The following is a 26,532-nucleotide window of genomic DNA, read 5'->3' on the forward strand; positions in this document are numbered from 1 at the left end:
ACATTGTTTTACTTCACATGTTAATTTGGTGGGTATATTTTTTTAAATTTCGCGCAAGGCCACACAAAAGCTATCCGTGCTAGCCGTCCATAATTTATCAGTGAAAAAACTAGAGAGAAGGCAGCTAGTTATCACCACCCACCGTCAACAAATAGTGGGATTGATCGACACAGTATAATGCCACCGCGGCTGAAAGGGCGTGCATATTTAGTAGGACAGGAATTCGAGTCTGTGATCCTCAGATTGCGAGTGAAGCGCCCTACCCATCTTGCTATACCGAACCACATGAACATAAAGCACGAGTAGAGCTAATAAATAATTAAAAAACACACCAAACTCTATAGGATGTGAAGAACACACTTTTGTTTTACACACATAAATATATATATATAGTTCTGAAGTCACTTATTTTTACAGTAATTTGTTTCTTCAGTCTTCTTTCTTTCTGTAATAAATTATTTTATGTAAGTATGAACCAATAATAAATATACGAAGTACTATTTCTACACTTGTAAATAAGGGCCTAAGATAAAGTATCTATAGAATAATCAATAATACAAAGACAAGACAAATAATCAGGCATTTAGGCATTATGAATACGTTGTATATAAGAATTATATGTTCGGACCAATGTAAAGAAATAAAACTTTATTTCATACGCATGACTCCTCCTCTCGCGTAGCTCAGCTTTACCATGCCTGTATTTGTTTCGTGGTTCAAATTTTTATGTCTGTATTGGTTTTATTACCTGATATACGTGACCACTGACCATGCACACGGCCTTACTTTCCTCCGGTTCTCGACATCTATAGCAACATTGGTCAGGCAAAAGTTCTTGGAATTCTGGAGGACAGTGGACAGGAGGGCATACTGTCCTTTGGCAAATTGTGGTAGCATTCTGTACGAATCGAAAACAAACAAACAAATACAAGGACAATCTACATGAGATTTTATTTTTTTCTGAATTATTATTAATACTTGTACTAATTGTACTGAAACAACCATAAAGGTTAGTATACGATTTTGTAAGGCCTATCTATTTTTTTTAATAATATGAAAAATTACTTTAGTGAATACAGCATTGTTTTTAAATCGGTGAAAGAGCTTAATAATATTTTTTATCTAATTATTAGCGTTTGGAAATATTGATTATGCTACATTGAATGACTTCCAAGTTACGTTTCAAGGACTTGTTATAATGATAAATCTTACGAAATATGTTATAAAGATGAAAGTCGAGTACCTTTTTTGTTGTGAGTCTGATCTAAAATTCCAAATAATTAACCTTGAGGTTTCTCTTTACAAATCAAAGTATGCGCTAGGCGTATGTGAATACATATTTTAATGGAAGAAAAAACGATGACTTTTAAAATAAACAGTTAAGATGTTTGGAACGTTTTAGTTTTTATAAATCAACAACTGCGAGTAAGAACTGTTGAATCTCATCAAAATCACGTAAGGTCCTTAACATACAATCACAAGAAGTGCAACTTACGTCACAAGTGCAGTGGGTGCAATGATCTAGTGCTATCTTTTGCTTATGTCTGATCGAAGTCATTCCGACCAAACAGCGACCGTTGAAATCGTATATTTTTCGATTTCCTGAAAGAGACATGAAGATAAATTTATGGTATATATTGTTACTAGAGTAACTAGACTATTATGATTGATATTTCATTAGTTTGGAGTACAGTCTCTTTGAAACTCAATTGACTTAACTTTTAACATGCAATACTTGGCCAAAATAAATTCTGAAAGTGTGGGATATTCATCAACAGATACTATATTAGCAGCTTTCATAAGTATTCCTGTTTCAGAACTACTAAAAATAGAAAATTAATCGTTTCAGTTAAAATACAATATTTCATTTGATAATTTAATTGAACTTTACAACACCAGCGCGTTTATTATCTGTGATCAGATTTTACAAATATCGCGTGTTCGTTGCTGTAAATCAAGGCTTTATTGTCATCACACACTTGAAAGCGAGTATCGAGATATTTTGTAAGTCTGAATGGTAACCAAGCTTTCATTAGATTAGGGAAAGTTCATTGTACAATATGAGGTAAGTTCAAATGATGACCCTAGTTTCATAATGTTCTTGAACAATTGTAGCAGAGCCTGATGTAGGCCTAGGTGGTGTAGATTGAAATTCATAATGTTCTTGAACCATTGTAGCAGAGCCTGATGTAGGCCTAGGTGGTGTAGATTGAAATGATGACCCTGATTTTAAGATATTCTTGGATGATCTTAGTAGTGTCTTATGTGGACCTATATAATGATGATATTCTAGATAGAAACAAAAATAATTCACCAAATTCTTACACAAACTTGTATGAATATCGTAATCGTATTAGGCTTATATTTACTCAAGGTTTGTTTACTTCCGTTCAACTTTCACCGCAAAGCTGAATGATTAACAAAACGTAAGTTTACATGATTTTTTTCTAACTTCCAGTATATAAACAATAAAACTTCCATTATTTCTATAAAATTCAGTTCTTAAGAAGGTTTTGCCTAAATACAAGCTCCCATCTGTTGATTACATGTAGGTTGTCGAAGTAAGAAGTTTCTTATCGCTACAATTTTTAAGAAAACGTAAAAATAACTTTCTCGTTAAGTTCGGTGAAAGGGGTTAATGGTGTATATCTTGTTCCTTTCCAGAGGTGTATTTTTACAAGTTTTTAGACTCTAGTATAACTACAATATCGTTATCTTTGGTTGATAATGCCCAACTCTTATCTTGTAGTTACGTGAGGTCAAACTTTAGAATCGCTTTGAGTAAAAAAAATACTCATTTTATGTTATTTAGCGGTCCCGAATCCCTCTAATTTTCAAAAGAAATTAAGAGTAATAGATATCCGCAGGTATACAATCTTTTGTTATTATCCGAGTGTCATTCCTGCACATTTAATTTTCTGTTATCTCACTAGGGCCTTAAATTACCTGCCACAATCCTCCGGCTGTAAAGTAGGTTAACTTCCAACATAGTACCAAAAAAAAAGCTATTCTCAAACAACTATGTCATAAAACTAAAACTGATGAAGGGGTCGAATGTAATTAGTGCCGGACCTCCATTTCCTTCTAAGTTGTTTGAAATCCGACACAATCTGTATTTTTAACACTCAAATTACTGCATGTTTCATTTCATTATCTGCAGGCGTCTTTATCTTAGTAATAACTAACTGTATTTACACTGTTTCTGATCGATGAATGTACAAAAATGTTTACGGAAATCAACACCAGGGAAAAGCTTACAAGAATGATCAAACAAAAATAACAACTGAAGAATGTGCTAATAGTTCACTAAATATAATTCTGTTTTAATTCAAAATAAAATTGTTCATGTTATTTGACGGCGACGTTCGAGCTGTTTGTCCGATAAAACGTTTATCTCCCCGATATATTTCTATAACTATGTTCACGTTAAAAAAAAATCACACTTGAAAGTTTCCTCATTATTATTTAATGAACATCAGAAGAATGTTTTGTGTTCGTAACATAAATGAATTGGTATAGAATTATTTTACGGCCCTAACATATACTGTTTTGGTGGAAAACGCAGTAGATTCTGCGAAACAAGAACAAATTAGAATATTCCCATCTTTTCTAATGTGAACGAGTGAAATCCTTTAATAACTCAACCAGTAGTGAAGATGTTATGTTCTTAATAGGTTACCTTACAGAAGGAAGTTAAGTCTTATCTCACCAAACCCAACCCAACCAAACTGTCGTAATTGCGTTTGTTAACTGATTAATCAATTCGTTAACAGGTGTTTTGAAAATCATAATTGAAAATTTACGTTAAGTGAATAAATAGCGTGAGATCTCATATGTAATCGAGTTATGATTTTAAAAACTTTAAATCCCCAAATAGTCTCAAAAATACTGCCCATAATTCAAATAATGTCTAAAATGGAATGAGAAAATATTGTACTATAGATAGAATTTTTAAAAGTTTTGATTTAAGAAGCAAATCGTTTTAGTTGTTGTTTTAAATTAAGCACAAAGCTACACACTGGGCTATCTGTGCTCTGCCCACCACGGTTATCGAAACTCGGTTTTTAGCGTTGTAAGTCCGCAGACATACCGCTGAGTCACTGGGGGCTCAAATTGTTTTAGAGAATTTAAAAGTAATAAGTAAAACAAGATGTTGTTGAAACGTATTGGCATATTTAGTAATTTCCTTGTATGAATTCGAGACTTGATATCACAAATATGCAAATTTATGATATGCGGCTTCAACTACTCCATATTTTCATATTCACGTCAAATTATTGTCATAACTACAAAGTGACTAGCATGTTTAAACCACTCAGGCATACAAAATTTAGCCAATGCTAATGTGTTTTTTTAATAAATATAAATTCTTACTATTGCTAATAGATGGCGCGCTACAGAAAATATGCACTTACCTCTGCAAGTTGGACAACATTCACCAGGTTTTGTTATATACTTAGATTCTGGACAAGGTAGGACAGGACAGGCTTTTTTTATGCACACAATATTTCCTTTCTGTTAGAAGAACGGGAACAAAAATAAACATCATTGTTTAAGGAAGTTCTGTGGAAGATTTTACTGGATGAGAGCTGAAAAAGGTCTTTATTGGTTGCATATGTTGTTAGAGGGTTTGATCTTTATTGTTTGGAGTTAGTATTCATGAGTTTGAAGTGAAAACTCACACATAACTCAGAGAAAGAGAATATTCCTTAACTGATTTTTTCTTCTGTTAATTTATACTATTTTTGTTTTTTACATTACGAAGTGAGAACATAAGTAAAAAAATAACTTAGAGTAAGAAATATTGCTTTCCGCTATTGGGTATACAATATGTGGTTGTTAAGAGAGCGATTACAGTAAAGGAAAAGTATTCAAAATTTACAGGGTATACAATATGTGGTTGTTAAGAGAGCGATTACAGTAAAGAAAAAGTATTCAAAATTTACAGGGTATACAATATGTGGTTGTTAAAAGAGCGATTACAGTAAAGAAAAAGTATTCAAAATTTACAGGGTATACAATATGTGGTTGTTAAGAGAGCGATTACAGTAAAGAAAAAGTATTCAAAATTTACAGGCTTACTTTACAGTTACACTGTACACAAGGGTCTGCCTGGGTCACTTCTATCTCCTGGTTGTCAGAATAGCTTCGTCCACCCACGGTACAGCCTGAAATGACCATACACATACCAACAACATCAGTGAAATATAAACTAAGGTAGAAGATGTCCTGTACCAAAAAAAGAGTGAACTTTAAAAAAATAAAATCACTACGCACTTCTACTTCTGCATTACGACTTTACACAGCGTTCAAATCGCATGACCTATAACAATAAAACAAAAATTTTATGGTTATCCATAACTTATGACCTTATTTATCTACGGCATGGTTTTTAAGTAATAAACCAATTCTTATCGATTTTTTTTTAATTAGTGATAGTTTCTAAAAGCAATAAATATTTAACAATAAAAAATAAAATAAACAGAACAATAAAATAACCTTGTTTCAGTGAGGTCGCTGATTGTCAGTTCGGTACATTCCTCTTAACACTGTTACAAAAGCCATCAAATAAGTAATGATTCTTTGTATTGAGTCTGTGACTTTCGGGTAATCTTTAAAAAATCCATCTCTAAGCCAGATAACTAATTGTCTTAATAAATTGGGATCTGTCAAAATGAAGAGTCGTACCATTCTATCAGCATAAGAGATCATTGAAAAAACTGGTTGAAGCCGACAGACAGCCTTTTCAAGGTAAAACATTTCTCGGGCTACCACGCCTGTTCCAACAAACCTTAAACAGAATAAAACGTTTTTGTGATGCTAAAGGCTCTATCTGCTTGTGGATCGATTTCATTGTATTTGAAGTAACATGCCAGCAAATTAGAAAAAAACTTCTTACATGCACTGTCAAACACATCTGGGGAAGATGTTAGGCTTATAATTAACAAAACTACTGATTTTGAAAGGCTGTAATTCCAAAGAGCAAAATTGTAAAGTAATTTATTAATTAAGATTATCAGCTGGCTAGTATTGTACCTGTTTATAGGAAACACGTACAACTTTTCTATAAACATATATTAACTATTTTTTCTAATTTCGTTTTTTATTATTTATTTGTGATGCACTAATACTTTTTTTTTCACATTTATCATACTCTAAACTGCCCTTAATTTTGAAATAACACAGCAGATAGAGGGTATATAATTAAAACACCTACCACCAACTCTTGAGTTACTCTTATCAAACTAAATATTGGAATTTGACTGTCACTGTTGTAATGGACCCGTGGTCTTAAAGTGACCAAAACCTTTAGCAGATGTATTATAATTTTTAAGCTTCCGTTACCAAAGTTTCAAGTTCAGTGAAGTTGATACAAGACCCGTTCTTATGTAAGTAAATGAAATTTAAAAATTTTATACACAGTATTATTGTCATACACAATAAGTTTTTAAATAACTTAAGTTGCCAAAGATAATGCTCATTTTTGCTTCCGCGATAATAATCTTTAGGGTTTATAATGCTGAAATTTTGGGTTTAGTCCTTGTGGTGGACACAGTCCAGATAGTCCACTCTGTGAATTGGCACTTAAACAAATACAAATATTCAAAAGCTAATGGTGAAAATGTTTTTAGTATTGCCATCACACACATATTAGAACAAAAGGTGTCCTCTCACCCCATTCATAGTCACTCTGAAGGTTTATAACCGAAAACAAAACGGATTTCGATACCCGTGGTGGGCATATTACAGATAGCCCACTGTATAGCTTTGTGTAAGAAACAAACAAACAGAACTAAAGGTTGTAGTAAAAGGTATCCAGACAATACGTTTATTGTTATTATTATTTTAAAAACAGTTTTGCGAGAATTGCGACACTGATACAGTACCCTTCGTCTTGGCTGTTGGCATGTTTGACAATGTATACTTCACCACACCGCTGCCATGGGCACAAAACTGGGAGGCTTCTATATTTTTCAACATCTTTCTGCCAGTCCAACATTCGTGTTTGTTGTTCCATATAAATTATGGAATTTTCAGGCCGAACCTAATTGTTTAGCTTCTTTTCAGGCAGTGCCGCCTCTTTTAAAAAACTACGCCCAACGAATGCAATTTTTTAAAGTTTTTGTTTCTGCCCCTAGGGGACTTCTCGAGAGATAAAAAATTATTGTGGTTCATGACCAGAAACTTTCATTAATTCCTGTGTATCATTGTATCATTTGGATTAGGGCTGTCCAACTGTGTGCTGCGATGGGCCACACAGCATTTCGAGCGCGATATTAGGGGCCTTATACTAGTTACAGTGTACAAACATATTATCGCTTATCTAAGATATGCTTATTGGTATTAAACACCGACAGGAGTAATACAGTAAAGGCAACAAATATTATGCAACGCCTCAAAATTTCTACTTGAAATTTTCTATGCTTTAAGAAAAATTATCTGAAAATACTATTTTTTTTTTCAAACTAAGTGTAAAACTTATGTCGGGGCTTCAAGCGCCGTGTATACATGTATAATAGATGCAACACATTGTATCAGATGAAAGTAAATAGAATAACACTTGACCATAACTTCACTTCATATTTCAAGTTTATGTTAATTTGATCACGTTTAAGATACCTAAATGTACACCAGATCATTTATTAAACTAAGCTCTCCAAGTAAATTGTACACCAGATTCTTTGCTAAACCAAATTTTCCAAGTAAATAAATCTAAATTACAACGTATTAACTTTTCTCGAATATCCCCCAGTGGGACATGTGGGTAATATTATGGACTTACAACGCAGAAATCTGGGGTTCGATTCCTCCATGGTGAACAGATCGTAGAAATCTTAGCCTTGCGCTGAATCAAAATACAAAATTTCACTGAGCTATCTGAACATAGACTGAACGATTAGACGTTGGATTCAGTTGCATAACACTTAAAACTAGTTTAAATATTTAGTCAGTTAAATCTCTTATCAACTCTTCGAAACAGTGAGCAAAATATAACACTACAATTGATTTTTTTGTCATTACCCCCTGTAAAAATGGTTAGTAGGACTTAAATAGAAAGGTAATTATGTGGGAAAGATATACATTATATTAAATACAATTTCATCTCAAAACATATAAAAGGGTAAAGGTCATAAGATGCAACTGTAAACAATAATAACTATATCTGAACTAGTTCTTAGCATACACATTTAGTATCTCGTGTAGTTTTAAACTGAAGAGCATTTTATGGAACACATGGGTCAAACGGCTAGTTCAGAGATTCAAAGATAATTCAGGAACCGCTGACCAGAGTAAGAGTACCTGCAGCATATATGGCTACTCATTTTTAAACCAAACAATGAAATCGATTGTCACAGTTTTGAAGCTCCCCTATCGTCAAGCCCAGCTGTATATACATTAATTGAAACCTTGACGTCATAAGCTGTACATCATTAAAAGCGAAGGCATCCAGATGATACAAAGCAATTCCTGTGTTACAAGGTTGTGCTCCTATTTTGCTTGTTTGTTTGTAATTAAGCTACACAATAGGCTATCTGTGCTTTGCCCACGACGGGTATCGAAATCAGGTTAGTCAGTAGACACGCTACTGTACCATTTCGGGGCTGACATTTATTAAAATATGCCACATAATTTCTATTGATAACCTTTTTAAGGTACTTCTTTGGTACCCGGTTATTTATGCCTTTTGAAGTTAAATAACAATACATTGATAATCAAACTAGAAATGAAATATGTATATATTAATTAAAACAATTTGATAATATTAATTAATTAAGTTAATATATTAGATACAGAATACATTAGTTTTAATAATAAAGTTTTGAACCCAAATCACTAAAATTAAAGAAACAAATGAATCATAATATTACACATAGGTACGCGCCTCCCCCCGCTAGTACAGTGGTAAGTCTAGGGATTTATAACGCTAAAATCAAGGGTTCGATTCTCCGCGGTGGGCTCAGCAGATGGCCTGATGTGGCTTTGCTATAAGGAAAACACACACACACACATAGGTAGTGATAACTAAGCTCCTCCAGCAGCACGTCTGCAGAGTTACAATGCTAGAAACAGGGTTTCGATAGCACATTGTAAACTTTTCTATCATACTAAAAACTGGACATCCATATCAAGAGAAATCTCCATCTGGAGCCATTTAACTTAACTATTTAAATTATCGTGATCTTTCTCACAATTACTTTACGACCTATAACCTTAACGGACACTGAGTGAGGTGGTTTCCAATAGTTATTATAGACACGTAAAATTTGGGAACCTCTATTCATTGGGTTAAACATACTTATGAAACCGGAAATCATGTAAGCACTGTGAAAAGTCAACTTTAAGATCTACAAACTGAAGTTGAACCAGAGGCAAGGTTTACTTGATACTATTAGCTTTGTGGACGAAACAAATAAGTTGTTACAAAACAACAACAACACAAATTAAATAATATGTTCTCAGCTTCTTTGTCTTAATGGACTTTTCTGTTTTAACTTTATCAGTCACCGACTGGTACCTTTTTTTTCAGTTCGCTTTTGAAATTTTATTTACTCTGTCCGCCGATCCATCTACCCGAGTGTTTTTAAAGATTTACATCCATAATGGGACTGTGTTTACCTTAGGGCGACAATACAATAACATACTGGATATTATTTTCAGTCTTTGAGGAGAAAATAAGACATTGATGTATCGATCAATAGTAATTTCAAACTGTTCGAGCAGGAACTGAACAATATCTTTGTGAGGTGCTGTCACTCAAGACGAGATTTCTATGATGTTGTTTATGACGTAAAAATGACTGGTGGTCAAAGACTTTCACATAGTCATGACTTGATGTGAATTCTACTAGCAAGTCTTTACCTACTGTTCAGCATCCTCGTTCTTTATCAGCACCTGAGTAGCTCATCTTATCATTACCACTGCCTTAAGGCAGGCATCCCACTGAGACACTGAGTAGGCTAACTACCAGAGATGTACAACTACACATACTTTCTATCCAGGAAAAAAAACAAACAAAAAAAACCCGAAAGAACAAACTTGTGCCACACGATAAACATAATAAAACAATGTTTCGGTTAAAATTTGAACCCACAAGCGACATGTTTAAGATGAATGGCTGAGAATGTAATTTATTTTATATGACAAATGGTTGCAAAGTCCACTGTACTTTCTAGGTAAATAGGTTTCGACAGTCGTAATTTTTCAAAGGTAAAAACAACATACAATAAAAGGGCATCTTTGTTATATATTAATACAAAGTACAACTTTAAACACGTTGATTATGAATCATTTTGACTGCAGTTTAAATCAAAACTGACGTTAGTGAATTTTATTTAAACGTAAGCGACGGTCAGAAAGGGTGAGAAATTGAAAAAAACAGCCAACTTGAGACGGCTATTAATAACAACTAAACCTCAGATAAAAGTATTAATAATATTAACTCATTTGTCTTTCTTAGATACAAGTGATATCTGTGTGAGGTTTTTGAGTTCGATATCCAAATGTGAATTAGTTTGAAAAATACAGTGTCCCACTCTCAGGTAAAATACAGGATGTCTCACTCTCAGGTAAAATACAGGATGTCCCACTTTCAGGTATCCGTTTTATTTTTCTGATCATTACGAAAATGTACAATTTTTCGCTTGAAACTGATAAGAGACAGATGGCGCAGTCTCTGATGTTTTGTTTAATATAATTTATTATTTTAGTTTGTTTTTTTTTTATTTCGCGCAAAGCTACGCGAGGGCTATTTGCGCTAGCCATCCCTAATGTAGTAGTGTAAGACTAGAGGGAAGACAGCTAGTCATCACCACCCACCGCCAACTCTTGGGCTGCTATTTTACCAACGAATAGTGGGATTGACCGTAATATTATAACGCCGTGAATCATTGCAGGGTACCCGAGCTAGGAGGAAAAAAGAAATCTAGCAGGGTAGGTGGAGACGTATTAATCTGTTGCGGTAGTGCGACGTTACTTTTAGGGTCGTCCTCTAATACACACACACACAAAAACAACTTTAAAAATATACACGAGAGCTTCACTGAAATAGGAACAGTGACAACAACACCATCACCAAGGAGCAAACTGTTCGAATAAAAGAGAATGTTGATCGAGTTAAAAATGAAGCCGTGACCAACAGTCCGAGAAATGGTCGAGCTTCTATAGAACTGGGAGTGGCAAAGATAACCGTGCACAGTATTATTAAATATAATCTTAAATTTAATGTTTATCATATTCAAGTGCTATATGAATTGAAAACCAAAGATTACCAAGCAAGAAACAATTTTTGTTATCTTATGCTGAAGAAACTAGAGGAAGATTCAACATTGCTTAAAAATTGTTGCTTAACAAACGTAACTTCTTAATTATCAATACATTCGAGACTCTCCAGATGTGAACGTGTGACGTCTCCTGACGTCTTCTTACATCACTGGAACATTTCGCCTTAATGGAAAAACCGTCAATGCCGAAACGTATCTAATCACGTTAAAAATATTTGTTGTGCCTCAACTAAGTGTAGAACATATGTTTTATTCAATTCATCCCCAACAAGATGGCGCTTTTCAATATCTATCGCGAGGTGGTCGTGATTTTCCCCAGCAAATGAATCAGTCAAGGTGGATCTTGGTTCACAAGATCTCCCAGCCTCACTCTCTGTGTGATTTCACCAAGAACAGTGTTCATGCTACGTGTCTACTGTACTTAGATTAGGTCACATCAATATATTGTTCAGTGTATTTACCGTTCGAATCGCCTGTTCAAAAGTTACAGATAATTTTGTTTATCGCCTCCAGATGTTTGTTGAAAGAAAAGGTAGCTATGTTGAGTCCCGAACGATGGATCAAAGACTACACTAACTGTTCGATCTCAGTTTCAAATTAAAAGTTGTACATTCTTGTATTAACCAGAAAAATAAAATGGAAATACCCGAGTTTAATAATTTCTGAATTACCATTATCTTTCATTTCCCCAGATGATCTAAAAACAGGTAAATCTTACAGTTCCAAAGGTGAATTGTAACATTTTATTAAACATTATTTTATATCCAAAGAAAGTAAAAAAAATAAGCAGCATGTTTTTAATAATTGACAAAGTTCCTTTTAAGACCCAAAAGCAACCAGTAAAGTAAAATAACTTTCAATAAAACTCACGACTAACTTAGTATGCAAAAGATTTACAATACTGAAACATTATGATGCAGAAACAATGATTGATAACTAATTTATAGTCATCTGAAACGTGTTCTTCGTAGTCCCAGAAGACAAAGGTGTTTCCATTGTTAAGAAAACAAATGCCTAATAACTCTTTAGTCTGTAATCAGAATGCAAGTTTGAATACTAAAGAATAAGCTATAACTAGCTTCAATGTATTATGGCAATTTTGCAATGAAGTCTCTTGTAACTTATTATGTAACACTCAACACAATCTAAGATGTTTCCGAAGTACTTAAGAAGTTTTTGTACACTGTGCTATATTCAGTCTTACTTAAGATAATAGTATGACTAGAGATTTCTCAAAGTCCTTATGTATGTTAACATTCCTGATGCATCCCAACTGCTAAAGTGTAATGTAAACATTCCTGATGCACCACAACTACTGATGTGTATGTTAACATTCCTGATGCACCACAACTACTGAAGTGTATGTTAACATTCCTGATGCACCACAACTACTGAAGTGTATGTTAACATTCCTGATGCACCACAACTACTGAAGTGTATGTTAACATTCCTGATGCACCACAACTACTGAAGTGTATGTTAACATTACTGATGCACCACAACTACTGAAGTGTATGTTAACATTACTGATGCACCACAACTACTGAAGTGTATGTTAACATTACTGATGCACCACAACTACTGAAGTGTAATGTTAACATTACTGATGCACCACAACTACTGAAGTGTATGTTAACATTACTGATGCACCACAACTACTGAAGTGTAATGTAAACATTCCTGATGCACCACAACTACTGAAGTGTAATGTAAACATTCCTGATGCACCACAACTACTGAAGTGTAATGTTAACATTCCTGATGCACCACAACTACTGAAGTGTAATGTAAACATTCCTGATGCACCACAACTACTGAAGTGTAATGTTAACATTCCTGATGCATCCCAACTGCTAAAGTGTAATGTAAACATTCCTGATGCACCACAACTACTGATGTGTATGTTAACATTACTGATGCACCACAACTACTGAAGTGTATGTTAACATTACTGATGCACCACAACTACTGAAGTGTATGTTAACATTACTGATGCACCACAACTACCGAAGTTTAATTTTATCACAGATTTCTAAGATAAGGAGACACAAGTCAGAAGGTTTTTCGAGCATAAGAACTTGCTAAAGTACACAGGTATACAAAAGTAGATTACTGTAGTAGTGTTTTAAATTAAATTGGTATTATACAGAAATAAAACTAGGTACAAAAAATGTTAATATACTTAAAAATGTATGATTAAACTAACAAAAACCAGATAATTACATTGAATAATAAAGATGTTTTGTTTGTGGTATTTGCCAAATTCTACACAAAAACAACCTGCGTTAGCTGTCCCTAATTTTGAAAACCACGGAAAAGATATCTAATCAATCGCACCAACCGTGCGTGGCCCGGCATGGCCATGTGTTTCGAGCGCTCGACCTGTTGCAGGTTCGAATTACTACTCCATTAAACATGCTTGCCCTTTCAGTCGTGGGTGTGTTACAATTTAACACTCAATCCTACTATTCGTTGGCAGAAATAGTAGTCAAAGTGTAGGCGGTGAGTGGTGATGGCTAACTGCTTTTCTCTAGCCTTTCGTGGCTAAATTATGAATGGCTAGCACAGATAGCCCTTGTGTAGTTTTGCGCAAAATTAAAAAAAACAAACAAAAAACGTTCATCAAAAAAGTCTCTTACTATTATAACGCATCCGTGGCTCTAAAGTGCTGAGTGCTGTGTTTTGTGGTAATGAAGCACGAACTCTAAAATATCAAATCCACATTCCGGTAAGCTAGCTACCAACCGAAGCCCACTCCCATCTCACGTCCAGAACATGGTATTTAATCGTTTCGTTAAACCTTTAAAGTCATTACTCGCTCGTGATTAATCCTGTGCATTACAATTTTGTTTGAACACCAATCGCTATTAACCTATGCAACCATTACTCGATATGTACATCAGTTGCAAAGGTTAGTTTAGTCTTTCCCTCTTCCTCTTTTTGTAAGTGTTATTGCACTGAATTATCTCCTCACTTCCCTAATAGCATGAGGTACGTTTGAAGAATGAAATGGATGTTTATGCAGCATTTGGGTTCAAGAGTAAAAATATGAAGCCATTAGCACAAACACACGTATCGCTCGTTATTTGAATACATGGACTTTTGGTCTCCCATACAGCACTTCTTTAAAAAGGTTTCACCCAACACATGTATCAACCACATACACAAGTAGTCTACAGAAACTATGGCAAGACTTGTATCAAACACAGGCGCAAGGAATCTACAGAAACGATGGCCAGACTTGCATGAGCCACGGATGTAATGAATCTATAGAAACCACGGTCAGATCTGTATCAAACACAGATGCAAGAAACCTACAGAAACCAAGAATTCACCGGTTGAGAAACACCGTGTCAAAACAACATTGTCACCAGCATATAAGAAACAAGATTTGTTTATCTTGCTAGTCCTTCAAGCAAAATTCCATACGCCACTAATGGAAGGTGTGAGCCATTCCGATAATAAAAGAAAGTGTCCAATATTTCTGTGAGACAATCAGGACAATAAATTACCTTTCGGTCATCACGGAGTATAAGGGAAGGACAGTAAACAGAGAAGTGTGTCAGCGGTCAAAAGTTAATGTTTAAAGACAGAGATTGTTAGATATGTAAAAGAACAAAAAACATATAGACTACGTAACGAAAGAAAGCATATACAATATATATATATATATATATATATATATATATACACACCCACATACACCTGAATCTGAAAGAGTATTGTGAAGAATATGACGATGCAATACATATATAACAAGAAATTCATATCTATAAACCTTATAAAGGACATATTTATTAACGGTAACCACTGGAGCATAAAAGATTAATATTAGAGAAGCAGCTTAAGCCTTTTTTAAATAAAACATTTTGATTGATTCTGGAAATATAAGTGAGAATATTGTAAAATTAATTGGGCTTATTCTTAAATCTCCTAGGCCTGTGTTAGATTAGATAGCTATTTTACTTCCTTTTAATTATTCGTTCTCAAGTTGCGTGATTTTTAGATAGAAATTTACTTTAAGATAATAAAATCGTCACGGTTTGAATCGTAACTACATCTGTGAAGCATTTTTACAACACGAAATGAAGAATGGAGTTTGTTTTTTTGCGTAATTATTTTATAGAATAAGTGTTCCTCCATGAATTTTCTAGTTTCATGCCTTGTGAGCATAGCTTTTGTTATTTAATTCATTTTGAATAAACGTATGTATATATATATATATGTTTAGTAATAGTATAAATATACTCACTGGTGATTACTATTGTTCTTCATTTAGTGTAAAGCTGCATAATGGGTAACCTGCATTCTGTTCACAGCAGAAAATCGAATCCCTTAATTTAAGCAAGAAATGCAGTATTCTGCGAGAGGTACTTTACCCTTTTCTACCAATTAATAAAGATTGGAGGGGTGTTTGATCTAATCCTTATTCGTTAGACTAGTAAAGACTGCTAGTCTATCAATGGTATGTTTTGAGAAGTGATACAAAACAAACAAAAATCGAATCTTGTCTAACTTTCAAAGGTCAGTAGCGACATTTGAACGTGAATGAAATTGTTGTCACGATTTTAATGTTTATTTTTTAATGACTGACAAATTATTATTTTCATAAAAAGTTAGCACAGTTAAAAAAAGTATTATTCCAGTTTTTAAAAGTTTTGAGTTTCTCTGAATTTTTGCGAAACAAAAAGGTGAAGAGTTTCTCTCAAAGAAAATGTTTCAGCGTGCTGCATCGCAGACCGTCAGTAAGACGATTTGAACTCTTGGTTTAGCCCAGGAATCGCATGCAGGTGACCTTAGATGTCAAGGTTGCAGAGGACGAAACATGCTTCCCTGCGTGCCTTTGTAATTGATTATAGAAGCTTCCAGACAGTTTAGAACTGACGATACGAATAGCCCTATTATAACTCCTAGCAGGCCTATGTTTTTGAGCCTCTTATCTTTAAATACTACGTTAATGTACGTCACTATAGAACAGTTAAGCATTATAGTGCCCTTGGGAACTCATTAAAGTTTAGCAGAATTAGAAATACCAAATATTTATGTGAAGTAGAAGCTTTTGAAGCTACAAGTTAACGTCCTGCTTAGTACACAGACAGATCTCTTGTATATATATATATAAAAAATGCATTGAAAAAATGCATACCAATTACAACTGTTATTTTTAAATAAACCAAGTTGAAAAAGTAAAACTATTTTGCGTAGCTTGGTTAAAACAACTCGATATTTGCAAGAGATTACAACATAAAATAAACATAATTTATTGTTCATCATTATGATATATATTTGTTTGTTTGTTTTTAATTTCGTACAAAGCTACACAAGAACTATCTGCGCTAGCCATCCTTCATTTACCAGTGTAAGACTAGAGGGAAGACAGCTAGTCATCACCACCCACCACCAACACATGGGGTATTCTTCTACCAACGAATAGTGAGATTGACCGTAACATTATCACGACCCCAAAGCTGACAGGGCGAACATGTTTGATGCAACGGGGATACGAACCCGCAACCCTCAGATTACGAGTTGAGCGCCCTAATCACCTGGTCATTCCGGGTATATTATATATATAGCGTTATCCTTAAGCTGTTGAAGACTGATCTAAAAATCAGCGTTTTGTGTGACATTACAATAAGACCAATAACATTTATATTCTTTTAACAAAGCTTTCTTTATTGGCTATACACGGGTTTTACACCAAGAATAAGATTTGCGACTGTTTGTTTTGCGTGGTACGCGCCGCTATCAACGAAGCCTTTCGCACAATAACAGAATTCATCAATTCGACTCGTAATGAAACACTCACCGACGAAAGGCATTATGAACCATAATAGTTGATAACTTATGAATTACTGCTGGGAATAGCGCTTAAAAAAAAAGCTTTTTTATTATTCATAATTTAATTCATTGTAATTAGAATATTTTAAACTATTGTTATTGGTTTTTTTTTCTTTTGCTGCAACTATGTAAACAATCTAGGCGTCACTTTAAATTTTAATATTACCACGTGATTCTGAAAAAGGAAAAAAAAAAACGGAATTATCCATTAAGATCAGTTAGAAATTTTTGAAAGGTTATTTATTTTAGTGATTTTACGTAAGTCAAAGGACATCGCCATAGATAACAATGGATAAATTCAAAATCGTGAGCATTATCCAAAGGTCAGCCATTTGTGGTTCTCAGATTTTACGTTTGACATTGGCTTTAATTTTAGATTTCAGTGAAGTTAAAGACGTGTAAACAGAGTTGTTCCTTCAGTGGAATATTCGGTTCCTCATAAAACTCATCTAATTGCAGGAAGAAATAATTATTATTTACTCTTATACTATCTGTGTACTTATTAGCGAATATAAAAGTCGTTGTGCATTGTTCGGTGAATTTCGTACAAAGCTACCTGCGCTAACCGTTCTCAATTGAAAAGTGATATATTAGAGAGGAAGAAACCACTCGACACTACCAACCACCAACTAACTCTTAGTCTACTCTTTACTAACGAATAGTCGGACTGATCGCACCGTCTCCATAGCTAGTAGAGAGATTATGTTCAGTGATGGGATTTGAACTCACAATCCGAGATTGCGGGTTGAGTGATTTAACCACCTGGTCTATATTAAAGTCAATATTTGCTTTATGTTTATGGCAAGTCTCTTAGCGTATTTTTTATTTGAATTTCGTGCAAAGTTACACGAGGGCTATCTGCGCTAGTTGTCCTTAGTTTAGCAGTGAGATACTAGAAAGAAGATAGCTAATTATCATTACCCACCGCCTAGTCTTGGACTAATCTTTCACCCACGAATAGTGGGATTAACAAAAACACATTATAACGCCCCACGGCTGAAAGGGCGAGCACGTTTGGTGTGACGGGGATAAGGTTTCTTTGTCTGTCCGATAACCAAGTCCATGTGGACTGTTTAATACACACAGTAGCTTCAAGATTTGTTTGTTTTGAATTTCGTGCAAAGCTATTCGAGGGCTATCTGCGCTAGCCGTCCTTAATTTAGCAGTGTAAGACTAGAGAGAAGGCAGCTAGTCATCACCACCCACCGCCAACTCTTGAGCTACTCTTTTACCAACGAATAGTGGGATTGACCGTCACATTATAACACATTCACAGCTGAAAGGGCGAGCATGTTTAGTGCGATCGAGATTCGAACCCGCGACCCTCGGATTATGAATCGAACGCCTTAACACACTTGACCATGCCGGGCCCAGCAGTTTCAATGCTCACAATTATATTCATGTAAAAAATAATCCAGAAAAAAAATCCTTGTGATGTAATATGATGTTTAACAATGAACTGAAACATATGTATGAAAAAAAAGTTACATTACAGTGGGGTTTGTATACTTTATTCAAAGTTGAAAAGAAACCAAAAATGGTTAACAAATACTTAAACTATTGAATAACATTTCAATTATGTGAAAGAAACAGCTGAAAAGACGACAACGAACTCAAACGAACAAAAGTATGATACATTTACCTTTACAAGAAGGACAGCACTCGTCACTTGCTGGTGGTAAGTGGTTTCGACATGGTATGTGACAGTGGATCCTGGCTTTTGTGACGACACCGGACTAAGGAGTTGAAAACATCTCGAATTATGAAAGTTGTATCGATTTTATATACACACAGATCAAAACAAAATGAGGTAACAACGCAAAAATATAACTTGTAAGAATGTTTTCCTACTAAGTAAACCAGGTTTTTATTACAGCGTGTTCAGAAAGTCACTGTGCACTTATATATTTATCAACAGACATGTTTCAATATAGAATACAGGAGGTAAATATGAATGACAATTATAAACAATGTTGAAAGCGACCCCCGTTGGCATCAATACAGGCCTGGATCCTTCTTACTTTGTTTCTAAACACCGCTATCAGTTACTGGCTTGAAATCGACTGAATGAATGCTGCTTTCAAAACTGCAAAGTGACTATCCGAACATCCTGTATATGCCCTCCGATAAAGTTTGAGGGTTTATAAGCAGTGGCGGATTTAAGGTTGTGTGGGCTCAGGGGCTGATAATTTTTGTTGGCCCTATATCTCACGCAATTTTACATATCATAGAATTATCAATGCGCCCTCATTAAGACCATGGACCCTGGATCTGCGCCCCCTCTAGCCCCTACCTAAATACATCACTGTTTATAACAGTAAAATGTGGAATCCAACCCCTACAAAAAGCTCAGCCCAAACAGTTCACCGTGCAGATTTTGTCTTAACAACAAACTTATTGTATTCTTTGTATTTTCAAAAAAAAACAACAAAAAACCAGTAATTGCTAGGGGATCGATATTTTAGAAACGTTGTCTGTTTTTGTTTTGTCTGTTTTTAACAAGCTGTTAAAACGAGATAAGAATATTTCATGATGAAGTAAAATATACTCTTCAAAAAAAGAAACGCAAAAGGCAAAATTTGAGACATATTGTTAACAAGTTTATTCCGGGTAGTTCTGTATGACATATGTGAAACTTTGCACATTCACTGCTGAACATCCAAAGTCTGCAAAGGCGAAGTCCACGCTCACTAGTTGACGTTTAACGTCACTCAACGTCAATAACGAGTATGCCCCCTGTGAGCATCAATAACTGCTTGGCATCTCCTGGCCATGGAAGCGATGAGATGACGAATCACATCCTGTGGAATGGCTGTCCACTCAGCCTGCAAAGCTGCTGCAAGCTGGGGTAGAGTCTGCGGTTGAGGTTGTCGCCGTAGCAGACGTCGGTCCAACTCGTCCCAAAGATGTTCGATGGGGTTTAAATATGGTGATCTGGAGGACCAGGGAAGAACGTTGATGTTGTGGTGTCTCAAGAAGACAGTGGTGAGTCGAGCTATGTGAGAACGGGCGTTGTCATGTTGAAAAACGTCGTTGACGTTCACCATGATGGGTTGCACATGGGGCCTAAGAATCTCGTAGACGGTTACGTACGGTCTGATCGGAAATCCTACGCAGCCTTGGTATGGTTGAGGCAGTAGACGTCGCAGTGGTGGTCCTATCCCGATGGTGACGTAACCGGATGTAGCGATCTTGTGCGGGCGTGGTCACACGAGGTCTGCCAGATTGTGGACGGTCACGAGTTGATCCATGTTGTTGGTGACGATTCCATAGCCTTGTGATGGTGCTTGGGTGGACATTCACAGCTCTAGCAACATCTGATCGAGATTCGCCTGCTTCCAAGCGACCAATGGCCTTGTTGCGTTGTGCTTCAGTCAGTCTTGGCGTAACTGTATTGCGTGTTGGTGGCTTAACACTGAGCTGTGGAAACCGAGAACCCGTCACTTTTATAGGGATTTTGCACATGTTGCACTTGCAGAACATGCAGATCTCTCAAACAAATTTATTGGACACGAATGCGTTTTGGCGAAAAATCCGATGTTTTCCTCCGTTTTCAAAGTGCGCAACTTTTATTGTCATTTTGGTCTGACCATCAGTGCCTTAACACGTGTAACATCACATACTCTAAGCTTGTAACGTTATTACATATCTTTCTCTTTAAAATAACAAAAATATCCTTTTTGCGTTTCTTTTTTTGAAGAATATATTTAGCGTCACTTAACAGCATATATGAACATAATGTTTTCTGTAACCTAACAAAACAAGATAGAAAAATAAAGTCATTACACTTTAAATCTCATTTGAAAAAAAAAATAAAAAAATAACGTATAACATAAACGTTACTAACCTCACACGAAAACGTTAGGCAGGGGTCATTAGGATCGGTCCAGGTAAATCCACTCTCGAAGATAGTACCATTAACAGAGCAGCCTAGCGAAACGATAATGTTTATTTTAATAAGTGCTATACATATCATTATAAAAGGAAAGTGAAACGAGTTGTAGGGTTTTTTAAATCGTGATACTTCTTATATTTTCTCACATATATCAATACTTATTGGTTGAACATAAAAGTTGTATCACAGATTTATTCGAACCGTTCGTCATAATAAACTGACCTTTACAGATGTCACAACAGCTCTGCTTCTGATCATAAAGTAGAAAGTAGCAGTCCTTCCTCTGCTCACTCGGACATTTCTCATTACAAACTATTCTTTTATTCTATTGGAAGAAATATTCAAAAATGTAAATAAACAAGCCTTAAGTTGTTCAGACATTAAAAATAATAATGACAAAATATGATGCAAATTACATAAGACAGTATATTGAGAGTTGCAGTAATAAGTGTAGAACCTTCACCCTCACAGTGGTATAGTGGCATATCTGCTGACTTACAATGCTACGAACTCGGTTTCGATACCCGTGGTGGGTAGAACACATATAGCTTTTTGTGTAATTTTGTACTTAACTTCAAACAAGCAGGATAAAGTACAATAATAAAGGCATAATTACTTTTGATAACAATAAACGTGTAGTAGCAGCTGGAAGCATGAACAACAACTAGATGCAGATAGGGAACTGGGTTAATAAATACATGTCACCTGGTGATAAAATGGAGACAAATCAACTTCTACATCAATGAAATAATGGGGGGGGGGACACGGAACATAGCCGACAACTGAATGAACAAAACGTTTTAAGAGCTGATTCCGTTAAACCAAGTGCGTAAAAAAAAATCAGAAATGTAAAATAACAAACACAAACACACATAAAAATGTTTGCTTGTTTTTGAATTTCGCACAAAGCTACTCGAGGGCTAACTGTGCTAGCCGTCCCTAATTTAGCAGTGTAAGACTAGAGGGAAGGCAGCTAGTCATCACCACCCACCGCCAACTCTTGGGCTACTCTTTTACCAACGAATAGTGGGATTGACTGTTACATTATAACGCCCTCACGGCTGATAGGGCGAGCATGTTTGGCGCAACGGGGATACAAACCCGCGACCCTCAGATTACGAGTCGCACGCCTTAACACGCTTGGCCATACCGGGCCCACATAAAAATGATAGTTGTTATTTTTCTAAAGAAACCCAAATCGATAGCTACTTCAGCAAAAAGTTGGGTTAACAAGTACTATGAGCAATACGAAAAGAACATTTTCAATGGTTCTATCCGTAAATAAATCAGTACTCGACTCCCTTTAAGCGTGAAACATGATTGCCCTTTCAGCCGGTCAGTCCCACTATTTGTTAGTAAAAGAATAGCCCAAGTGTTGGTGGTGGGTGGTGATGACTAGTTACCTTCCCCCTAGTCTTACACTGCTAAATTACAGACGGCTAGCGTAGATAGCCCTCGTGTAGCTTTGCGCGAAATTCAAAAATATATATATATATACAAAGCCATCTGACGGGATGTCTGTGCTCTACACATCACGGGTATCGAAACACGGATTATAGAGCTGTAATTCCGCAGACATACCACCGTGCCACTGGGAGGCAATATTTTCTACATGATATGTTTATTATAAAATTCCATCTACATTGCCATGCTACAACTATGAGGCCATTTTATAATTGAATATGTAAACGTTTTGCCTTAAGATTGTAATATTCTATCATGTTTACGTGTTTAAAATAAAGTGATGTGTACACTTTAAAAACATTAAAATGATCAACGTTAAATACGGTCTAAAAATTATTACCGAATGCGATTTAAAACATCGATACACAATAATTTATGCGAATGTTTTATGTGTTCGAACGCGAGAATGTCCGTCATTTTGCACGTGCTACCTGCACTGAAAAGACAGTATCTCATTTAATATTCAGATATAGCAATCTGTAATTTTGGTTATTACTTCGGTTTTGTTAACGTTAACCATTTCAACACAATTCAGTGATAATGTGGGCGAAAGTTCATGACGCTAACAGCAAAACAAGTTGAATTTGAATTCATGCATAGGTGGAACGTTGTTGATACGTTGTCATGGAGTTAGTCCGCATACCAGAGTGCATGGATAAGCCGTGTTATGCTAACTATACGTCTAATAAGAGTTATGTGTAAAACATGGACATAAGCAATATGGAATGAATCCGTCTTGACGAACTCACACCTTTATTTATCGGTTCAACAATCACTCCAGTTTCTGAAAATATATTTAGTCCGTCCACACAAGACGTTCTGTCGAAATCGCTAGAACTCGAAGTAAAACATTTGGGTGCCTGAACTCTTCACGAATAAGTCAATGTGTCATTTTTATATTAATGATGGTTAATGGCGAATGAAACAATGCTGTAGTGATACCAGTACGAAAACGTTGTTGTTTTGAATTAAGCACAAAGCTACACAATGGGCTATCTGTGCTCTGCCCACCACGGGTATCGAAAACCGGTTTTTAGCGTTGTAAGTCCGAAGACATACCGCTCAGCCACTGGGGGGCGTACGAAAACGAACGTGTTGTTGTGATTTCTAGATTCAGATTGAAATGCGATGGTATTGAATCCAGATGTATGTTCTGACAGATCAGACTTTCTCAGGATGCATGATAATGTCCACATTTCACGAAGTTCTGGTCTAAATCCTGCATAAAGTCCTCCTTAAGTGTCTTGAACGTCAACTCTCACCCGAACGACCACGCAACATCAGAGATCGTTGAAACGCACTGATTGAAGAATGGACAGGAACATCCACATTGTTGTACATCGACTGATCACAAAATACCCTACAACTGCAGGACAGTAATCAGTGTTGGAGAATACGCTCGCTACTGGGTTTGTTCTTTTTACCTAATGTGTCTCTTCACATAAGCTGACCCAAACAACTTCTTACTCTGACTGTGTTGAACTTGAGAGTGCTCGTTTCACGTGCATTAACATATCACCAAATTGATTAATTAGCTGTATTCAGTAAAAAAAAGTGATTCTTTCAAAATACAATGTGTTTCATTTTAGTTATTTATTTAATTCAATATCGATGTGCTATTAAACGTTACAACTACAATTTTTAGAATACTTTACGTGAATATATCAACACGTAATAAACTTAACAATCAACCATCACGTATTTGCAAATTCGAAATCTCTTTTAGTCCCCGTGCCATTTTTTTTTTTTTCCACGATGATTGAAGATCATTGAAATAAGACAAAAAATATGCCGGAAATATGCTGTCTACCTCAGAAGTTCATCTGTCGGATTGAACATATCGTACAGAACTATTTATTTTCCGCTTTGAAGTTTCTTCTATAAATAATTTGCTATTAACCCAAAAATTTCTATGTATAAAAATTACATACATTTAAAACTCTTACTTCCAACACTTGTAAAAACCAATAACAAATGTACCAGTTATATCAAATATATAAAACACGACTATATAGGTAAGAAATACAAAGCTCTAAACGAAATAATATTAAAAACCCATACAATGTATAGAATCACAGCATTGCAAAAAACCCATATTGTGTACATAATCTGCAAATTTAATAAAACAGTGATATAAAGAAACTCACATGAATCTAATAAAACAACAATATAGAAAACCAATGCGAACACATAAACAAGACAACACAGAAAATCCATATAAATCTATAAATACCACAATATAAAAACCTTAAAAGACTATAAATACAGTATATAAAAAAATCCGTACAAATATCTTAAAAAACGAAATTATAGAAAAACTCATGAAATCTCTAAACACAACAATGTAGATAACCCACAAAACTCTGTATAAGATAAAACAGAAAATCCATACAAAACTATAAACTTGAAAAATAAGAAATCCCATATTACAGTGGAGCGCCGTAGTTTACAAAACACGGCAATATAGAAAACGTATATAAATCGCTCAACACAACGATAAAGAAATTCAAAACAATCTTGAAGAATGACAATAGGGAAACCCCACACAAATCTATAGAAAAATAAAATAAAAACTATAATCTTTAATTACGACAATATAGAATATTGTGGAAGTCTTTAACCATGACAATATATAAAGACGAGAATACTCTAAACACGACATTGTTGAAAACCTATGCTTGTAACCATGAGAACATCGAAACTCCGAAAAACACCAAAACACGTGTGGACAGCGTACAAAACTATGTAAGTACGATAATAAAAAAAAGTAAACATATAAACAATACTGAAAAGTCATACAGATCTCCAATGAAATCCGTTTTGATTTACTAGTACGTTTCTTTAACAAAGGTTTATATAGAAAGGTTTCACAGTATCATATCTCATGGACTTGTGTACGTAACACGACAGTATCGCGTGTAATCTACTCGAAATGACCGTTAGTTAATTTTTTTCGGCTGATGATTAATTAGCATGCCTGGAAGTTCGTGATCTTCTGTATGCTATATGACGCACGTGTGTGTCAATAAACTAGGATTAGCGGCAATATCCACGTGCTCACCGTCATAACACTTTTGTGCATTGTCACGATTGCTAAAGTGAAGCCAAAGCTTTGATAACCTTGTTGGCCACTCGAAGCAGAGAAGTCGGCATGTTGAATGGAAGGTTGATGAACGATTTATAATACTAAAGCTGAGTGTCGGTGTTTCACGAGTTCTTAGTTCGAAACTTGTGACGTAAAAAAGGTCATAGTTGGAAGCGAAATGTGTACTGATAATACTTGTTAAAATAGATGCTTTGCTACCTGGACAATATTTAAAAAAAACAAACAAACTAGACATTTAGGTAAACCGGAGGTTTCTTGGATATTGACATTTGTAATACCAGAGCATCTATTTGCTCCCAAGTAACTAGTGTTATGTCATAAAGAAGTGATGCAAAGATATTCTTACTTAAAACGATATTGACTCAACTAAAGCAATTAAATATTTCAAAGTAACAAACCCCCTTCGCACCAAACATGCTCGCCCTTTCAGCCGTGGGGGCGTTATAATTTACGGCCAATCTCACTATTCGTTAGCAAAAGAGTAGCCCAAAACTTGGCGCTAGGTGGTGATGACTAGCTGCATTCTCTTACACTGCTAAATTAGGGACGGCTAGCGTAGATAGCCCTTGAGTAGCTTTGCGCGAAATTCAAAACAAACAAGTAAAAAACAGGTCATATCGATTATTCGCGAACTTACAATAATTACTTGTATAAATTTTTCTTGATATAAGAAAAGGTTAATTGACATATTATTCCATTATTATTTACTCTATAGCTGCTGTTGAAGCGAATGAAGACCAGAGGTATAATATATAATCTTATATGCTAATTTTAATCTATTTTTCGACATTATCATTTTTCTCTACATCCAAACTGACCAGAAGAAAAAGGAAATTCCCACGGTGCGCTATGTATTGACAGTTTAATAAGAACAACTGTTGTGGAAAGATTTGAACACATACATAGTAATCACAATATTTCGACATACCACTTAGTTCTGCGCT

General features: G+C 35.2%; 1 protein-coding gene across 2 annotated transcripts in view; it reads right to left on the bottom strand.

Moving 5' to 3' along the window:
- The window catches only part of LOC143255977 (BMP-binding endothelial regulator protein-like), a 129,087-nt gene that overhangs the window by 22,079 nt on the left and 80,476 nt on the right, over positions 1 to 26,532 (bottom strand). For both annotated transcript variants that reach the window (XM_076512473.1, XM_076512475.1), the window contains exons 3-9: positions 21,241 to 21,343; positions 20,971 to 21,053; positions 18,766 to 18,859; positions 5,083 to 5,168; positions 4,416 to 4,515; positions 1,496 to 1,602; positions 749 to 898 (exon numbers count right to left, since the gene is read on the bottom strand). In XM_076512473.1, the coding sequence (XP_076368588.1) occupies positions 749 to 898; positions 1,496 to 1,602; positions 4,416 to 4,515; positions 5,083 to 5,168; positions 18,766 to 18,859; positions 20,971 to 21,053; positions 21,241 to 21,343 (723 nt within the window). The remainder of the gene's footprint in view (positions 1 to 748; positions 899 to 1,495; positions 1,603 to 4,415; positions 4,516 to 5,082; positions 5,169 to 18,765; positions 18,860 to 20,970; positions 21,054 to 21,240; positions 21,344 to 26,532) is intronic.

Source organism: Tachypleus tridentatus, chromosome 7 (genome assembly GCF_004210375.1).
Source record: "Tachypleus tridentatus isolate NWPU-2018 chromosome 7, ASM421037v1, whole genome shotgun sequence".
NCBI lineage: Eukaryota > Metazoa > Arthropoda > Merostomata > Xiphosura > Limulidae > Tachypleus > Tachypleus tridentatus.